The 21,591-nt window shown below is 36.0% G+C and overlaps 2 protein-coding genes across 3 annotated transcripts in view; one reads left to right on the forward strand and one right to left on the reverse strand.

Moving 5' to 3' along the window:
* LOC126380762 (uncharacterized) overlaps positions 1-13,830 on the reverse strand; it is a 31,372-nt gene extending 17,542 nt beyond the window's left edge. Inside the window, exons 1-2 of one of the 2 annotated variants that reach the window (XM_050030353.1) lie at positions 13,683-13,830; positions 2,559-2,727 (exon numbers count right to left, since the gene is read on the reverse strand). The gene's annotated coding sequence lies outside the window, so the exon portion shown is untranslated. The remainder of the gene's footprint in view (positions 1-2,558; positions 2,728-13,682) is intronic. The other variant, XM_050030354.1, reaches the window with a different exon arrangement.
* Positions 13,831-14,356: 526 nt separating this feature from the next.
* Positions 14,357-20,823, forward strand: LOC126380787 (galactosylgalactosylxylosylprotein 3-beta-glucuronosyltransferase S-like). Its single transcript, XM_050030390.1, has 4 exons — positions 14,357-14,873; positions 15,405-15,665; positions 15,748-16,018; positions 16,116-20,823. Exons 1-4 carry the CDS (start codon positions 14,779-14,781, stop codon positions 16,524-16,526), a joined length of 1,038 nt encoding a protein of 345 aa, XP_049886347.1. The 5' UTR covers positions 14,357-14,778; the 3' UTR covers positions 16,527-20,823.
* Positions 20,824-21,591: the final 768 nt, after the last annotated feature.

Consider the following 21,591-nt stretch of genomic DNA (forward strand, 5'->3'; position numbering starts at 1 on the left):
TAATTATTCACGAATAAATTATTCACAGATGAATTAACTCCCCTTGCATGGGTCATCTGCATAACAGTTTCTGACAACATGTTTTGAAGAGAGGAAAGCTTCGTGAAAATATAAATATTAATAGTTTTAAGATATAATCGTGTAACCTGCTCATTGAAGGCGAAATAACTGGTGCTTAACACGCTTTCGTCTTTCATTCCCTAAAGTTGAAACAGCTTAGGACACAGTACCTAACATACAGACGTAAGATGTATAATTTATTATATTTTTAAAAGAATAATCTAACCGCTGTTTAACCCTAAAGTTGTTCTTTTTGTTGTTCCTCTAATTATTAAATAATTTGTAATGTATACCCTCATTGGTTTTGAAAAGATGTGTTGCTGTTGCAGTTTCTAGTCATTTCTTCTCCTCAGCCATAACACCATGAGAAATGACGTAAATTCAAAAACGTTACATTGACCTTCAACAAGTTTATCCATGATATTTACGTTGAATAAATGATTCTGATTTCTGACTTAAGTGGCCTAATGGCCGAAAGGATAAATTAAAAAAAAAAACAAATGGTCGTTATCTGTTAGTAGGCAAAGTAGTTCTACATCGCCGCATCTCCGCCCTTCTAGTCTTGGTGGTCATAAGTAACCTAACCCACTCGTAACCTGTGTGGAAGAGCCGCGAAGATCTATGCTCGCACCCGTTACCGCCGTCGTTGGCAAAGCAGGTCTACACCGCGGCTTTTCGGCCCTTCCTGCCTCGCAGGAAGAATTCAATAGGTACCCATGATTCGTGTTTTAAAATATATTCTTATTCTGTTAGTCGTTTTATTATTAGGTCTTTTTAAGTGTAGTTGTTTTAAAATGTAGCCCTTTGTCTATAGGTATTATGTCCTTAGGTATTCAACTTTAGCCATTATAATACGCAACCTCTTAACACTAATATTTCGTATTTTATTTTTATTTATTAATCTAATAACGAATGAAATACTTAGTTTATTCATCTATTGAATAGTTTTCTTTTTTTGTTAATGAGTACCATATTTATACAAATGAACGTGTATTTATTCACATTTTAAATAAATTTAGTAGTCCTGTCCTTGTTTCTCAAACAGGGAGCGCCAGTTCGAATCCCGGTACCGGACTTGCACCAAAGAGTTATAAATTTATCTTAGTGTGGTTTTTACTAACGCAGTTGGCTCGACCATTATACACGAAGATACGGCTCATCACCTATCACGTCGATGTAACAGAAAGTACGATGAGGTGTGGGTACTTAGTTCATCTTGCGATTGGTATACCTACCTCTATCTACCCCTACTGGAATATAGTCATGAACTGATGTTATGATAAATACATTTGCCCAATGTTTCGGAGGGCACGTAAAATAGTCGACCCCGACTAGCCCTATATGTTCTCCGTTCGCCGGGAAAAGTAGTATTATGCTACCCGAGGCACATCCAACATCCAAATGCAAATTAACTGTGTAGGTATTTACGAATCTACACGAGGCAAGACTGTTCATAAGATCTAATGATATTACATTCTACGAGGTAGTAGTAGGTCTCACACTCTTGCACGCTATATATATATATATATAAATCGTGCGTATATAACGCACGCACATGCACGCTACACGTAAGTTTTATTGCACGAATATTCCTAAGTCCCACAGTAAGACACACCCAATAATGTTATGCCACTTTAAAAAACAGGCATAAAATTATGGATATACTAAGATCCACCTCATAAGTAAATCATTCCTATTCTATATTTTTCCAGCGCAAAGCCGTATCCGTCCTCCAATCAGATCTTATTTCATAGAGTACAACTATGTCATAAATTGCAGCAACACCTACCTAACCATATTCAATTGGATATAAAGATAAATGCGCTACCACAAGCCTAAGTCCCACTGCCAGGCTATGCTCATCTAGCCGAAACACAGAATATACATTCGACGCCTCTCACCTCGAAGTGGTTAATCAAATTCGCTAATGCATTAAAACGCGATGAATGAATACATCAATTCGCCGTCACAAACGCGACCACACTTGTCCGTGTAAGTCTAGTCCGCAACAAGTGGCTCGGAAGTACTTAAGACAGCTCACGTGCGAGAACTCGCAAGCAAGATAAGTATATTGTCTTCAAAGCTCAAACTATAATCCCCCAAAATTGATAAATTTATAATCCTTAGTTGAAACCTTAAATTATAAAGCCTTTACAAAGCAAATGTACAGGACCGTGTTCAAAAAAATAAAGAAAGAAAACAATTTTGCATTAAAATAAAATGCACTTTGAAATCAAAGAAAGAAATGAAATCTAAAGAACTCAGAAATGTATAAACGAAACGCCAACAGTGTAATTGAATGATATAACAAGAACGAACGAAATAAAAATAGAATGCAGCTAGCCTAGATAAATCCTAGGGCGCAGGTATACAAGCTAGCCCGGACGTCAATAAAGCCTTCCCAGTTCCAGGTAAAATTGGATAATATCTGGGGCTCAGTCAATCACTATAGCAACGGCCGGGGAGGGCAGTGTCTGTGTGTTGGTGCGTGCACTTACATATGCAGTTGTGGGGCGGCGCAGCGCGCCCGCCCCCGGGTGGACGCAGGCCCACACGTGGCGCCTCTGTCCGCTGTAGCAAATACGCAAACAACCTCTACTAATCACTTCACAGCAGCCTCACGGAGCCGTTGCCGCGATGATGAAGGGTCAAACGAACAGACAGTGCCTGCGAACAAAGAAATTTCAAAACTATCTACCAACAAAATCACTGACTAGCAAATACCTGTTGCGTAACTGGGGGTGGGGAGGGGGTATAGCATCCAATACACGTACAAGGCTCCCAGTACACGCACACGCGCACTAACAACAAACACAGATAAAACTATCTAAGGGATGTATTTTCGATTGTAATTACACTGCATTTTTCGGGCTAACTTAACAAAAGAACACGTTTTACGTTATAAAGATTGACATAGAGCAAAAGAAACCTAGAGTCGTAAACAAGTAGGTCAGATCACAACGCACTCACAGAACAAACACCGGCGAGTGCATTCGCCGGCTATCCCGACTGGAGTGAGCCTCGATGCAAGGCTCACCTCGCGTCGCGCTATCACTGATTGAAATATTGCCCTCTCTTTTTTTAATTGATTTACACGGGACCTGACACTGTCAAGCAAAGGCTTCCTTTTCAGTTGGATAGGGTTATTTCAGATATTTGTTATGTAGGAGATCTTTTTAATGGGAAACGTCAATATTACGTAGACGTGACATTGAGTTTACCCTTATACCTCGCGGAGTAGACAGACTACCAACATGTTACAAATAAGAACACCAATTATTTTACAGAATATTTTATGAAAAATAAGATTTTGAAGTTCATAATGCAAAAAACCTGAGGCGATTGTGCGCATTTAAACATTAGAAAAGATAATGCATAGTAATCTTATGGTATTTGGCTCTTTGAAATGTTTCAGTAAAGTTTTATTTAGGATTATCATAGACATTTTCAGGGACACAGTTTATGACACAGAGTCGACTCAGTAATAATGTTCTACCTTCGACCCAAAGGTCCTGTGTTCGAAACTGGAGCACAACAATATTTTTTTTAAGAACATACCTATATATACAGATTTATAAAGTTACTTGTCTCTGTATTTACTAAATACTGTTTTCAGACGCAATTGATGGCGTTGCAAGACAATTTTAGAAATTTTAATTTAGTTTGAAGCATACTATTCTCACTGGGCACGGTTGTAACTTACTCTCCAAGATTTAATACACTACGAATGTCTCGAAGATGTTTCCTTAGCCACAAAGCCAGCAGTAAAAATACAAACCCGTATATAAGCTTCGACTAAAGAATTTCATTAGTTCAAGGCTCTGGAAAGACAAGCACGCATAGCTACCTTAACCGCTGTTTATGTTATAAGACAAAATTTTTATGTATTTCCCATTACAATAGAGCATTATAGGTAGTAAGGATACCACTTGTGTCATCTCCTGCAACATCCTCCATTGAACATGTCAGTGTCAGACGTGAAGCACTCTAAACAGGACATAATTGACAGATTGCTACTTAGCCTCGTGCTTTACTTAGCCTCGTACTTTGTTCTCTCAGAACAAAACAGCTACTAACGATAAATGAAAGAAATATCAAGTTTCTAACACTTCCATTAAAACACCATAGACGCTGAAAAGCCTTTGTACAAAACACCCCCAATGTGTGCCAGCCAATATACTTTAAAAATTACAATGTGTTTCTTGTGTTGGTTTATGTTATGTGATGATGATGATGATCTCCGACCGATTTCGGCCATGGCGACCACGTCGACTCCTAGTCGGCACGACCCTGGTGCACCCGAAAATGGCATATGTAGCCTATTGTACATCTACGCTGATGATATTTGTCACGTTGGCGGACAAACTGGGAACTCCCAGAGCGATCACCCAGTAGTTTTAAGACAATACATACAAGAGCTATAAAGCCCGTATAAAGAAGGCCTTTTGTTTAGTCCGTTGTCTACGAAAATGGACTCGAATAAAGTTTGCGCCGACTGGCTGGTCAACCCAGACAGCCCTTCCTAACCCAGGTCCAATCGTAGTTATGTGTGACTGTATGTCAGTGGTAAAGCACCTATTTCTTAGGTTTTATCAGAAACAGAAATTACTACCACCTCCAGGGAAATAGGGTGATGCAACGTCGAGTGCTTTCGTATGGACCAGGGGTTTCCAAACTTTTTCAGTACGCGCCTTAGCTGGACGAAATAGGGCTCAATGATACTCGGTCGTATGTATTCTTCTTCTTCTATCGTGTAGGTTATAAGGTGGATGACCAAGCGCCAAAGGCCTGACATGACTCATGTAACGACTACGAACTTAACCGAGACACTTTATGTGCCGGCCGATGCACGGATCATCATACTGTTGGACAATCAGTAATCATCCTGCAATGTCCTAACCAAACTAGGAATCACTCTCACTAATTTAAGAGCCACGCTCTTGTCGGTGTAGCATTCTCCATGCTAATTTTAGGGAAAAATAGGGCAGTGATTCCGTCTTGCCTTTCGCCCCGCAGTACTGTCTGAAGTGAGTGGGATAGCGCCCTAGGTTTGGGGGAGCGGTGTAGTAAACTAGGGATCTCTAAGTGACACCGGGATCCGAACCCGGAACCTCCGGATCGTGAGCACAACGCTCAACCACTGGACCTTAAGATTTTAGGTCTAATATAAATACTAGCTAATACTGCATAACTTTATGTTTTTGGAGATGAGAATACAAACGCGTCTCACTGCGCTTCTCTCGACGCACTAGGGCGCCGCGGCGCAGTTTGGGAACCCCCGGTATACTTAGACATATAAGACATATGCTAAGCAAAATCATTGTGGAAAACAGTCCTCAACATACTGTTAAACCTTAACATAACATTTTCTTTGTGCATTCAATGGCCGCGATTCCTGCAGACAACCTAATTTTATTTTAAGTTATATCATTTTCTTATCCGCGGAAAAGGAAAGAAACGGATGATTGACAACTGTTAATTTTAAAATGAGAGACTAACCCGAGCGAATAAAATAGGCATCTCGCTACTAACTTAATTCTGTCGGGTTATTGGCCAATGTAAATGGCAGAAATTTGTACCTAAAATTTACGTGTTTCCTTAAATTTCATGCCTGTCGATTACCCGTCCCTTTTTCAGCGGATAAGAAAATGACAGGTATAACTTGAACTAAAATAAGATGGTGTGTACAAGAATCAGCACCATTATTCATATAACTACGAAGATAATTTAAATTAAATCCGACATTTTAGTTCTTTACCAATATTAGCCAAGATTGTTCGCATGGAGGTTGCAACAACTGCTTATGTAACTGTTAGTTTCAAGATATGGCGTATTGGTTTTGCTCTCGTCTATATTAACAACTTAGACCAGCAGAAAAAGTGCTAATGAAAACAATCTAAAATAACATGCAGATACTTTTTGTTCAGCTCTTTCTAGAATCGTTTATTCAACAAAATTTACAAAATTCCTATGGTTATTTTGGTAAGAGTGGGGGATTTCAACTTGACAAATAGATCAGGATTATGAAAGCGACATAGGCGTTAAATTAGAAGTCAAATTTATTAATGAGGTTACTTTCAAACATTATTGTGTTGAAAACTGGGTGAATTAGATAACTTTGACATACGCTATGGTAGCTAAGAAACTGTAAATCGTATGTTTATCATTAATAATTATTTTAATTTAGACCATTTTGTCCTATTAGTACCCCTTTCCTTAGCTAAAATAAGCTGACGTTTAGTTTTGCTAACATTTCAGACAATTTTGAGTCGGGAGGAAGTACCTAGAAGTTTTAGTCCGGGAGGAAATAAATGTCTAACGAAATTTGCGCCAGGCCCGGGCACTATACGGTTTATAGCAGCGATGTAGTAGTGTGAATCGTTACCCATATAGGTCGACTGAGTACCAATTTAAAGAATAGGGGGCTGTCGTCTTAAGCGATTGGTGCCGGTCAAGCCCCCGACCCGCGTCGGTATGTAGGTATTGCCAATTAAATTTAGTTTTATACCTACATATACATAGTAGTTCCATTAAGGGGTTGTAGTAGGGTTTATTAGCTGTCGAATCTGGATACTTGCAATACTGTTATATAAAAGTTTCCGCTCGCGACTTCCATTCCTGAGACGTATTTTAAGTATACTTTGGAAAGTCCCTATGTCTGTCACCCCGGTGTTTCACTCTCCCTCCCACATCGGACCACTGGTTAGGCATAAAACGGTAAAAGACACAGTTACTTTTTGCATTCCCGTAAATATAGACTCAAAATAAGTTACTTGTTAGGTACATTTGATTTTTATATTTGTCTGAAAGTAATTACGGACATTCCAAATAAATATTTGTGTCGCTTTTATAAAAAAACCCAGACCGCGTTCGGCTGCTTATCTCTCCGAGCGTGTCGTGGAAAACGACAGAGGGATTTTCTTTTCTAACACGCTGCAACATTACATGAGAGATGGGCTGATAACCTGTTACCGTACGGTTCATGTCGTCGCCATATAGCGAAAACCACATAGGCACTTTTTTGTAAAGTCACATTCTCATTTTTTTCAATCTTCTGATTCTTTCATATAATTTCATTTGTATTGAAACTAGCATGTGTATCTGATTGTGATTTTTCAAGAAGGCGTTTGCGTGGTATCACTATAAGGCTACGTTACACCTTAGGACTTCTTATCAAAAATGTCTGCATGTCGCCATCTGATTGCTTGTAGCTCCGACCATCCTATTACTTGGAGATTACGACCAAGTTCAAGCAGTGGGCAATTTGACCTACAAACGAGAAATGAGAAATCTCAGCCTGTACCTAATAGAGATGCTTCTCCGTTAATTCTTAATTATTCCAAACGAAAAGCTAGACTATGGTTATTCAGGGGAGGCTTATACCCATCAGTGAGACGTGATATTTACGCACTTTATGCGTACCTACTATGAGTTCTCAAAGAGAGAAAAAGAGCTCAAACACCTGCGCCACTCCACAGTAACAGTGTGGAGTATGGTCCATAACCCCCCCCCCCCCTTTATTAAGGGTGTTGAACAGCAACATGCACTCTTAATATAGATATCTAGGTCGCGACAAATCAGAGGTTAACACAGACAACTTTATGTCTGGGTTGTGTTGTGAGGGCAAAAATCGATAGAGATTTATCTGATTAATCAGACTTGAAAGAAATAAAAGTTATATGAGATAGAATTAGCGTTTAGTTCATAAGATTATTGATATTACGTAGTTTTTAGGATTTGTGCCCCTACTACATGGGAGCTCTGCCCACCCCATTAGGGATTGCGGGCGTGAGTTTATGTATGTATGTATATGTACTACATGGGACTCAAGAGGAGGGAGTGTATACATATACCTATTGTTTATCTGTGCCCACCCCTTCGGGATATACAAATAAGAGCCTTTTTCATATACAAACAGAAAGAGTAGTGACAGTGATTAAACACATATTTGTAATACATGTAAAACATTTTTATACAAAAACAACTTGCGTGTGCTAGCACAAATTAAGTATATCCCTAGATCCTATGACTAGATCACAGACGATAGGTAGCTTGTGTGTCGGTCGTTTAAAAGATAGACTTCGGCGAGTGTGCGCAGGAACTTCACGAGTTAATTCCGCCCACTCCATTCCATCTACTGACAACTAGACGTTGGCAGGCATTTCATCCTAATCTTGTGGTTACACCATAAATCCACACCAAACGTTTCGCATCTTCCTTTTTAATGCGAACAGCGAAGGATTGGAACTGCCTGTGAGAGCCTTCAAGGGTAGAGTGAATAGGCATTTGCTAGGTAATCGTGATCCACCCTTGACCACATGGTCACTTGCTTATATTTTTTTAAAATAACCCAGACAAGTAAAAATTGCAACGACGTCTGAATGATGGGAAGTACGTAAATTATATACAGGATGTTAGTGACATCGTAATGAAAACTTTGCGGGATGATTCAAACCATGATTCTGAATTGATATCAAGTGGAATTTCCCATCGCAAAAGTTTGGAACTGAAAATAATTTTAAAAAAATCGACGGAAAATTCCACTTGATATTAACTCAGAATGATGGTCTGAATCATGCCCACAGTATTTGTTACAATTTCTCTAGCACCCTATTATACCTACTTATTTCGAGACGTTTACTTTGGGCCAATTATTATTATTTTTGTATCGATCTTAATTATGTTTATTATTCGCTTTTACTCGATATATCGTCCCTGGTATCGCAAACTGACGTATCTGCATTTTTTGTAGAAACTGATTTACACCTTAAGACACAAATCACTTTAGCAAAAAAATACGGATACGTCAGTTAGCAAAGACAGCCACGATATTTCTCCTGTTTTACCTTCGTTGGGCCTGAAAGTTTTTTCTGATTACTTGTGGCTCTACCCACCCTATTAGGGATTACAGGTACATATTACATATTATGATGCCTTTGGTTTTGGTTTAGTACTAGGTACTAGGGTCAATTAATTCTTTCAAATATTTTTCCTCTCAGACGACGCCCTGAGCCGAGGTTCGCGCCCAACTGGGCACCCTCAGGCCTGTTGTCTTAAACGTTGTACCGGGTGAGAGCCTTCAGCGCTACCCATTTGTCCGGCCAAGTAGTTAATGCCATCTGCGGCAAATCTACAATAAGTCAGGTCAAAAAAAAAAGTTTCATACAAGACCATTAACCCGGCCCCAGGAGTGAAAGAGTCACCTTCTCTGCCCCTCTCAATTCAATTCCTGTTCGGCGCGTCTTTGCCGCGGGAGTGGGCGCCTCTTACTTCAGTAGGCCAGAGTGAGATGGTGGCTGAGTTCGGATAGGGACCCAGACTTACGGGGTATAACGTAGAACTTGAGTGAAGACGGTTTCATACGCGGAGTTGGGAGCCATCGGTACAACAATGCAAGACGGAAGAGGCGAGTCGTAGGGACTGTAACCTGGAGCCTGACAGAGGGCCGCAGTAACTGTCAGTACTATTCGGAGGCGGAGGACTGGAGTCCTATTACGGCTTTGTAATAAATAATTTTGAATTTTATTTTTTTTAGTCTACTCTGGACGCCATCCCACTTGCGTCAGACTTAGTACTGCGGGGCGGAAGGCAAGAGCGAAACCACTGCCCTATTTTTCCCTAAAAAGTAGCATCGAGAATGCTACACCGACAAGAGCGTGGCTCTTAAATTGGTGATGATGATGATTACATATTATGTATGTACGTGTGAAAGTAACTCCACCGAAATTAAGTGCATTTCTACGTCAGTCGCGAATCAAATGGCGTCGTTATCGATCGGCCCATTTCAAGCTCAACTATCAATTTAAACAGGGAGTGAAGTAAGTGTAGGTACTTACTTCAATAAATTACTGCGGTCAATATTTTATTACATAATATACTTAATAATTTTACTCAAAAAAAGAGGATGTTAACGTTTACTGGAAATTTCTCACAGACTGTACCAAATTAATGTGACGTAAGCGACGAAGCGTCTACCACTTTTTTGCGAAATATAGTTTTGACAAGATATATACGATAATGATTGTAATATAATGACCATTGAAATTGCTTCCCGAATAAAAAAACTGTTTCCCTGGGACTTAAACTATTGCAATTTAAGCATAGTAAGGTAAGAGGCACACAAAGTTACATTTAAAACAAATATTGCAGTAAGTGATAATGTTGCCTGACCGAGGATTCTGGCAACGAAAACGCTCGCCATCATATAACAAATTCATGTGGAGATGGTTGAAGCAACAGTGGTATTAAACTAAGTTCAAGATGTACTTTGAACCGTAAGAACGTCAATGGCCCTGATTGCTAGAGACGCGATAGAGAATCCGTGTCGTCTCTATTCCACTTATGATTAAAACTTAACTAGCGTTCCGTCCGCGTCTTCGCCCGAGTTAACTCCGGGTTCGTAAAAAAAATACGTGAAATGAATATATAGGTAGCGCATGTCACGTATTTTTTTACCATCCCCCTAAAATAAAAATACTACCCATGTCATTTAATTTAAATTTAAGCTCCATCGGCTCAGCGTTATAAGCGTGACAGACAGACAGTTACATTCATATTTTTAATGTAAATGTTAATATGGAAGTATAGATTGGAAGCTAAAGCTTTATTACATTTCTTAATATAATTGTTTTAAGTTTACGCGGTTATTATCATAATTAAAGCACATAATATCAGTCATCCCGTGATCAAGGCACTTGCAACAGTGTCGAAATATCGGAAGTCTCATATCCCCATTTAAACGCGGTAAGAACCCGTTATTATGTGTTCTTAATATAATTGTTGTAGATGAATTGATTACAGCTTTAAACTTTGCTAAATTGCTCTAATCATTATTTTTTCATCATTATTTATACATAAGCCTCGACAGAGGAGTGACAATACTTGGTATCAACATGTGTTGTACTCCACACAGTCCAAGGCTGTATGTAAGTTTAACTGTATGTGTGCATCTTGTAATGGATGTACTTCTCCGATCTGACTACCCCAATTGGGATATACCTCCGTTCTTTCCTGTCGATGACAAGTCGAACAACATAATCCATAATCAATATCCATATATAGATTATGTATTTATGGGTATAGTCATGAGTGTATGTATGTAATATATATGTAAAATTTATTTGGTATTTGGTTATTTGGTATTACGTAATCTTGTAAGGAATTTTCCCTCAGCCAACTGGTAGAGTAGAGCTTTTTACTAAAAAGGTTACTAACTGGTAGAATAGGAGCTTTTTACTAACTGGTAGAGTAGAAATTGCCTGGCTAAGGGAAATTTCCTTACAAGATTACGTAATACCAAATAATAACATATTTATTATTACTTTTCAAACCAAATAATAATAAAATAAAAATAATAAAATTTAAGTTCTTATGTATTTGATATCTAAAATGTAATCAACAAACTTAGCATTAAGTTATAATGAAGCCGGTGAAGTGAATTATGAAGACAGTAATATTGAATTTGTAATATTGTAAAAATATATGTACTATATTGAATATTGCGTAATCAAACTTGAACAGAACATAATAATAAAAAAGACAATAATTATATTCCTTTTTCTCTGTCAAAACAATTATAAAATAATTACCTAACTTGGTACAGTGCATATTGAGCTTAAGTTCTTTTTAGCAATGTTACCATTATGCAAAAAACATTGATTATTTATGTAAGTGCAGATAGGAAAAAATCTTTAATAAAGTATTAATTAGTCCGTATGATGACTTTGAGTATGTTAGTATTAGTAACTATAATTTTTGAGGATTATAGGATTGCAAAACAGTATATAAAGCGAAGAACGGTGGTACGACTGGTAGAGGAAGACCTAGGACATACATTGACCAAATTGGAGAAGTCCTTAGAAAAGGTTCAGAAAGATCTAATTTGAACCGGCGTGCGTGTGTATGAAACGATTTATAAATGTGGAGAGCAAGAGACCTCTGTGTCAGGATCGAAGCAAATGGAATTCTACAGTCTCTGCTTACCCCGGTGGGAAATAGGTGTGGGTTGATGTATGTTTGTAACTTTGAATTTTATAATTAAAGGCCCATGAAAACATTTATTTTTAATTAAGAAGACTATAAGAAAATACTAGTAGTGGATAATTATCTGATAAGTGTGATCTTAATGTATGTGTAATTGTCTGATAAACTGACAGTAACTATTTCCTTGTAGTCTTCAACTTTAAAAAATGCTATATCTGCTTATATATTTTTTATATAAAAAGACCACATTGAAACAATTATTCTAAAAAGCAATAATGCAATTTGACAATTGTGCATATTCAATGTGGCTTTTTAAGCCCCCAGTTATCAAAATGATGGTATCTGCGCATTTATCTACTATAATGTGCTATTTAATAAAAATACCTTCAAATACTATATTGATATACAGTAAGTGATAGTTAAAGATTAAGTGTAATAAAAAAAAATGACAAGAAATTCATTCTTACTACTTTTACAGTAAAGATTTCTCTTAAAAAATAAAATAAATAATACAGATCAAGAGTACTAAACCAGCTTGAATGAATATGTAGATTTTGATGCGACTGACTGGAAGATGTGAGAGTGGTTTGTCAGGATCATATTAAGTGGAATTCTACTATATTTGCCTACCCCAATGGGAGATAGGCGTAATAAAATACATGTGTGATGGTAGCTTATGGGTACCATATTTACAGGATAACTTAAAGGTGTATCAAGTTGAAACCCGGTACATGTTCTGATTGAGTGAGGCAATATACATAGATTATCTGTCATTTTAACCTATTAACCCATTAATAGGTTAAAAAGACAGATAATTCAAGACATTAATATTATATTCACTAAAAGTTCTTTTATTTATGTATATATTTTTATATATAATCAACTGTAAACCAAAATACACATACAATGCCTTCGATAGATTTCTGACATGAACAAAAATGGAAATACTTGCAATTCTTTTTGTTTCAATTACTAGATACAACTTGTTTGTCTGAAGTAAACCATCACCTAGTGCATCAGTTTGATGCAAACAAAAGAATGCAGCCTTAAGTAATCCATAATGTTAACTCAGAATGTTATATGTAACATTATATGTCTACACACTGAAATATGACTTTCGACTTTATAAAATATTTCAGTAAATCACACTGACTTAAGTATTTTCGCAAAATGTTCAGGCACTTCGGTACTCGGTAGGTACCTACCTACCTATCCTATACCTCCTATCACCTCCAACCATTATACATACTACAGGTTGTTGGCACACATTGGCGATATCCAATACTGAGCTAAATCATATCTAGTAAGTAATTTCAAAGCTAAAAAGTAAAAATCGACCCGAAATAATACACACTTCGGCTAAAAAGCGTCTTTACCTAGATTTATATATGTATGTACATAGTATAGTACCATGCACGTAGCAGTAAAATATGGAGGATGCATATCCGAAACCGTCGAAAAACTGGTTCTTAGGACAAAATAGCACTGAACACGGGGTAAAATATTATTTCTATTACATTTAATAACGAAGGGCGATCGTTTTTAGTGATAAAATAGCTGATAATGGAAAAAATATTGTTAGTTCCACCAAAATCGCACCGCCCTGCGCTGATGTTGATGTAGCATAAATTATCACTTACCACGCTTGTGAATGACATATTCAACAAAGAAAATGATAATTCTTGAACAAAGAAGAAAACTATAAGGAAATTTTAAAGAAATAATATCGAATTTAGTTAAGATTCACAATTTTTTCCCACAAAACAATAACACTACGCGCAATCACTATCGCACCACCATACTGAAGTTGTTGTCAACGAGCTCAGGATAGCCAACCAAACAGATAAAATAAATCAATTATTTCGGAACTACTTCACGCGGTTGGTGGGTGCACCGTAGACAGAGTAGAATGATACATATAGGTGCAGAATCTGTACCCAAATTACCGAAATATTTGTTTTTTAATGTTCTCAGAAAAAGTACATACGAAAATGTTTGAGATAAAGAGAACATATTAAAATTCAAGAGCGTTTTTAGCGCAAAATAGCAAAATGGAAAAAAATGTTTTAACTCGATTTCAATAGGTCTGCTGAACTCTGAACATCATCTATCTACACATCTAAAAAGAAGCACTCATGAATGCTCATGAAGCACTCGATAACTCTATGAAATCGTTTCTTATGAAAAAAATAAAATACTTTAGCTTAAATATTAAGCATCAAAGTCCAAAAATATAAAAATAAAAAAGTACGAAATTGACAGATGCGTTTAAAGAAATATTCATCAGTGCTTTTCTTTGTCTCAATATTTTCGTAATATTTTTTTATTTTTGAAGCTGTTACAAGAGTTTTCTTTAAAGAATTAATTTATACATTACGACTTTCGTATGTAATACTAATTTTGGTTTAAAATTTGAAAGAAGCAGTAAAATGAATATAGACTAGAACATAATTCATTTTTTTTAAACTCGTTCAATTTGCTGTATGCAAGACAGTGGCATGTATGACTGAATTTTTTGGCCTATTGATGTAGGTACCTTCAGTATTTGTTACATTTCTAACTTAATTTAAATGTAATGATTTTTTACGTGATTATATTACTGCAGTTAACATGAAAAAATAAAAAAATCAAAGTCAGAACTAATAAAAATAATGGACTTGATTTGAAGTTGATTTTCGTTACTAGTAATTTACATTATATATATGATTTGCCTAATTAATTTACAATACGGATGTAATGAGATTTGTAAAAGATATCAAGAGCATATTTATCATGTCTCTTTTAATAAATGCTGCCCTGTTTATAATATTTTGGAGTGATGTGGAGTTGGGGTAAGTGACAATCTATTCAATACAATCACAGAATTTTTGTTCAAAACATTTTATTAAGATGTATTCAACAGTATAGAAATTATTACCGGGAAACTGTGACTTGTCTCTTTACACATACATGTTGATACACTCATCAATGTAAATAAAAGACAAATACCTAAAAATAAATAAGTTACTTTTCTCTTTTATAACAATTAATTTTAATAAATAAATATCACCATAATGTAAATCGTGAGAAAGAATACAAACATAAATTACATTGAATTGAACTCTAACAAAGACAATATTGAACTGAAATTACTCTGTTTATTGCATGAGTGACGTTCTTTAGTAATATTCCTTTTAATAGGTATCATATAATTGATATCATAAATTGCTATAATATCATAATCCTAATAAGATTGCATACTTGTCATACCCAGTTTAAATTTAGAATTAATTTTGTATTTTAATTCAAATTCAAATTATTTAATTCGGACTACATCCATATATTTTAGTAACAAACAACTTATATACCAACTTAACTTTTAGCCTTGAAGCTGTGTTCCAAAGAGCTATTAAGCTGCAAGTGAAAAATAAAGTTTGTGATGTTAACCTCAATGATGATCGACCATATATTAGCAATAAGACTGACTTGAAGATGATATACTATGTGACACCGACATATCCACGTCCAGAGCAGACTCCAGAGCTAACAAGGCTGGCACATACACTGATGCACGTGCCCAGTATTCACTGGATTGTCGCTGATGACCAACCAGTGTGTTCTGACCAAGTGTTAAGTATTTTAAGGTATGTTTAAGGCTATACTTACTTTTATGTTATTATGTAGTTTTTGTCACAATGTTATATAAATAGTTCTTGCTTGTTACAGGAAGACAGGTCTACCATTTACTTACATATCCAGTCCAAAGCCTTATCTATATAAAACCCACAACTTTCCTCGTGGTGTGGCAAACCGGAGAGCTGCTCTCACTTGGCTGCATGAGAATGTAAAAGAAGGCATACTTTACTTTGGAGATGACGATAACACGGTGGACCTTGAATTGTTTAATGAAATCAGGCAAACGAAAAAAGTGTCAATGTTCCCAGTGGGCCTTATTGGTGAATACGGTGTATCAGCACCAGTGGTCAAAAACGGAAAGGTAAGAAAATAATGGTTATACTCAGTTACTTATTACTTCTAGGTATTACATTTACTCGAATGGTAAAATATAAAGTTAGTACAAAATTACTTCACAGGTAGTTGGATTCTTCGACTCGTGGCCTGGGCTGAGAACATTTCCTGTAGATATGGCAGGATTTGCCATTAACATCGAGTTTTTGAGTCCGAATGCCATCATGCCTTACACTGTAGGTCAGGAAGAAGACAAGTTCCTAGTAAGTACAGGTGTAAAACTTGAAGACATTGAACCTTTAGCAAATAACTGTTCCAAAATACTAGTATGGCACACAAGAACAACTAAAAACAAAGTTCCAACATTGAAAATAGACATAGAGAAACTCAATAACATGTTAAAGTACGATAGCTTTGTCAATTTATTGAAAGAACTTACGAAAATGGGCATGGCACATGTTAGCCCCAATAATGGCAGCAAGACTTTTATAATACGCAACCGGTCGAAATATGACCCCCTAACTGATCTTAAATAGTGTTTACTCGGTAAATCTCAGTACTGGAATATTCAAGAGTCTAGTATGAAAAACTTGCGTATCACCATCATACCGAATTCGAGTAATATAATATGTATGGGAATTCAAACAGCCCCTCCACTGGCTAAAATAAATGGAACCCTACATTTTTACCCAGACTGACTATGCGTGTTTCATGCTAGGCCCACTAAACTGAAAGTAAAAAAAACTCAACTTATTTACCTGTCCACAATGCAAAGAAATTCTGTTGCTATATGTTATTAATTAGTAGATTTCTAGAAAATATCAGAATTAGAAAAATCGTTGAATATTTAATCTCTTGAGGGTTAAAATGTTACACTATTTTATATTTAGTAGTCGCTCTCTATTCAGCTTCACAACAGCTTCAATATAGTTAGTTTGATATAAGCAAATTACAATCATTCCTCCCTCGATGAGTCCTTCAATTAATTATGATCACCGTCGCTGTGCCAGTGTCGTGTCGGAGTGCTTAAACATGTTATGGCCTAGATTAAATCTACATAATATACATTTAGCCTACACAATATTTGACAAAAATAATCGACAATATAAGTTTGGACCCCGAATTTCACAAGTCACACGTTGTGTGATACTACTCAGTCCGCTACTCGGTAGTCGCTAGCCAAGGTTTATATTGTAATAAATAATTCTCATACCTCTTACCTATAAATATAAGTGAAACGATCACTCGATCACAGGAAAACGTAGTGAAAAAATTGTTATTTAATAATTAACATAATACCCAATGAAATGTAAGCAATAATTTTAATATATTATATAGGTACCTAATAGAATTACGAGAGTGGAATTGATTTTGCAGATTACAGCTACATGATGGGGTTTTCGGATTTTAGACTGAAACTTAAACAAATTTCGTCTGTGATTGTAATTAGCGTAGGCAAAAAAGTAGGCGGATCAGCTGAGAATTTGCACTTAAAAGTAGACTGTCTAGTGCTTATCTCGTATTCAATTATTATAAGAATACTCGTAAGTTCATTTTTAAATCGAAGACGACGTGTGCTGTTTGGTATTGAATTCGTTAAATTGTCTACGATTATAATAAAAACGTTTATTTACACGTGATAGGACGTAAATTAAGTTCTAAAAAAGACATTTTTTAAACATCTAGTCAAAACAAAAGGAAATGTAATAATGAGTGTATAGCAAATATAAGTTGTACGTCGGATTAATGGATTAATGTAGTAGAGTCACTTTGGACTGGTTACCTCCGATGCATTGTCTTTAAACAGTGCTCGGACCACCTTGCGTAACTGGGCAGTTGCCTGGAAGAGATTAAAAATCCACAACGTCTAACTTCTATCGTATTCTAGCCATAATTTTGCGTACACTCGTGAAAAGCCTTGGTTTTTATTTATGATTATTATGTCAATTATAATTTTGCTCAATTCTTTTAGATAATCATTATACCAAAGTTTTGTTGTTCCTTTTTTAATAGGTAGTTCGAATAATTAAATATATTTACCTACCGAATACAACGAACTAATCAACGTATATAACAAGCAATGTTTATTACAAAATCGGTGTTTGCTAGTATAAGTAGATCTATTTCCGTAGCAAGTTAGTAAGTAATTGAAGGAATGTATATGGAACATATAGGTGATATGAAGCAATGTGTCAAGATGAATGCAATGTTACGGTGCCATGATATTTAAGAACGATTGCGACTTAATATTGTACATGTTATCGTCCTAAAATCGTTTGATATGTCAAAGAAATCACTACTGGGTTAGCTACCATTAATATTTATTATGCCGATATCGATAAAGAATTAGTGCGTTAAAATAAAACTGCACCGCCGCAATAATATTATAAGTAGTTTAAATTACTTAAAGGAAACTTGGTGATGTAACGTAGAGTCTTTTGTTATAATAGGTTTTCGACGCCCACGACTTTTGAATAACTACAATACCTATCTCAGATAAAGAAATTAAAATGTCAATAGCAATAGATCGTTACATCAGTACTATGCTGAGGGTCATAACATAAATAATAAACATGTACTATTTAAAGAATAATGTACTGTGCTGCAGTCCAAGAATAGTACGCCGAGATCAAAATCTTTTATACCTACGTTGAGAATTTACATAAAGTACCTACGCCCCATATTATGCATGTGTTGTCCGTGAAAATACAGTTACTTAGAGAAATCGAATTATGGAATTTAGTGTCATATAATTTAATAAGCTACATGGGAACACACCTATTTCCACGGATTCAGATTAGATGCAGTACCGCAGTTTCATCCAATGACGGAACGAATCATAAATATCTTTAAGTTGTCAAATTGATGGCCCGTATACGGGTCTATCCGCTCTCCCGTTAGGGATTACATTCTATGTAACGTAGAATATGTTTAATCCTCATTAGCTTCGACTATTGTTAGCCCTGGGAGGCTAAAATGGCCACATCTAAGTAATTTATCTAAAAAGTAAATAGTGCGCAATGCAAACAACTGTCACTGTCAAATAGCAATATTTCTGTTTTAGATGAGTTGTTTTGATGTGGCCTTTTTAACCCTGCTCTGTTATAAAGGTCGTTTTATGCAATCTCGTGCCCGGGGCAATAATTTCAAATACCAGAGTAACACTTTAGGAAAATTAGGAACAATTATGTTTTAAGATACCTTTATTATTTATATTTAAGCATTGAATACAACCATCGAACATTATGTAAAACTAGTAGTAGAGTAACCAAAGATTTTTTTATATAAAATATCATTTAAACGCGTTACGTACGTACGTACCTACCTATATTTTTCTGGACCTGAATGCTTGGGGATTCTGCCTACTGTCCATATAAATCTATATTGATCAAAAATAGAAACAAAAGAAATACCTAATGCTAGTATTCAAGGTCCATTATTATTATAAACTTGTTAATATTGACAAAAAACAAAAAGTGTTTGAATTTTGTACCTAATTTGTAAAATAAATATAATTTATTTATTTATTGCATTATTTCCAAATAAGTATGAATTTTATTTTACATACATTTTAAAAAAGACATAGTTAATTATTAAATATCGCAATAAAAAAATAATTCGATAAATAATGAATATAATTATATCAAGGGCAGCGCTAAGTAAAAATATGTAATAAACTATAATAATCACTATCACCAATAAAAAAAATATAATAAATAAAAATATTAATATACCTTCTTACGTAGTAAAGTTTTCCCTCCACTGCAATTTTACCCCTTATCACGATCATATAAAGCACTTAATTATTGCGCCAGTAATAAAATAATAATTATTAAAATAAGAGCATACTCCACCAAGCTGCTCCTATGTGGGTGAGCACTTATTGCTTTCCATTATTATTTTTAAGATATTAACAAAGGTTAAAAAAGTATTGTAATATCAACTAAATAGGTACATGACCATGTGTGCGATATAAAGGTACCCAGTTTAAAACAAAATACTCACCATTTTACGTGTGTCTTATTATACAGGGTGTTAGTGGCATCGTAAGGAAAACTGAGGAGAATGATTCAGACCATGATTCTGAGTTAATGTCAAATGGAATTTTAAAAAGCATATATTTTTTAAATTATTTTCAATTCCATACTTATGCGGCGGAAAATTCCACTCGATATTAACTCAGAGTCATGAGCTGAATCATCCTCTCAGTATTCGTTACGATGTCATTAACACCCTGTATAGTACACTGCTACACTGCACTGAACAGATAATTATATTATACTTTTAGCTTTTCGCACTAACTGTTAATCCTAAAATCTCTCGATACGAGTATGTTATAACGATGATATGTTTAACAGGGAAGTTATACTATTCCAATTAGCTAAGAAAAGAGAAATCCGTGATAGTCCTGTTCAGAGAACGCGTGATTTACATCGTAGTGTCCCGGGTTCGAATCCCGGCTCGTGCTATAACTGAACCACTGAATTCCACTTTATGAGTTTGAATTCATATTTGGATCATAGATAAATTGATATCATGTGGTTTCCGGGATTTAAGCCCGGTTTATGGCTATAGGCTCTATTACATAGAACTTAAACACAGTTGGCGAGGAGTGCGTGTATATACTATACGCCTCTGCCTACCCCTTCGGGGGTACAGGTGTGATGCTATGTAGTAAGAAAAGACAGGAATATAATGTGTATAGGCATAATAGCGTGCCGTTTTCTGTATTAGTCTCAAATGTAAGTGCCTATCAATAAATTGGTTGTTAATACGATGCACACATGCACTTGTACTACCTGTTTAAAAAATAAATAAATATAACACGCCTTATTATTTTATTCCTTACCTTACTACTACACGTGTTACTAACTAGACACCTTTTGATAAAAGTAATCATCATCAGCCCATTAACGTCCCCACTGCTGGGGCACGGGCCTTCCCTATGGATGGATAGGGAGATCGGGCCCAGTGCGGATTGATGGTTATTAACGACTGCTAATGCAGCCGGGACCAACGGCTTAACGTGCCTTCCGAAGCACGGAGGAGCTCGAGATGAAAACTTTTTTTTTGTGGTCACCCATCCTATGACCGGCCTTTGCGAAAGTTGCTTAACTTCAACAATCGCAGACCTAGCGCGTTAACCGCTGCGCCACAGAGCTCCTAAAAAGTTAATTTAAAAATCCTCCGACAACAAACTGTATACTATACTTACCAGAATATTTATTTATAGGCGCATCGGGAATCACTGCTAAGAACTGAGATGCTGAGGTGTTAAAATGGCCACATCGAAGCATTTCATAAGATAGCAATATTGCTATTTGACATTTGTTTGCATTGCGCACTTAATTGTATATGCGCAGATGTCAAACTGCAATATTGCTTTGTTAGATGAATTGCTACGATGTGGCCCTCTGGTGTTAGAATGTAACATCTTAATAAATGAATACCAATTTATTATGACTATTATTTCAATTTGTGAATGATTCACTACACATTTCTATTACGAGGTACTTCTAACAGTGTGTGCGCCTGCGTTTTGCGCGAACGTCTGCGCACCTTAATATATCCTGCGTACCTGACCGCTTCTGTTTGACTAGG

Source organism: Pectinophora gossypiella, chromosome Z (assembly GCF_024362695.1).
Source record: "Pectinophora gossypiella chromosome Z, ilPecGoss1.1, whole genome shotgun sequence".
NCBI classification, from domain to species: Eukaryota; Metazoa; Arthropoda; class Insecta; order Lepidoptera; family Gelechiidae; genus Pectinophora; species Pectinophora gossypiella.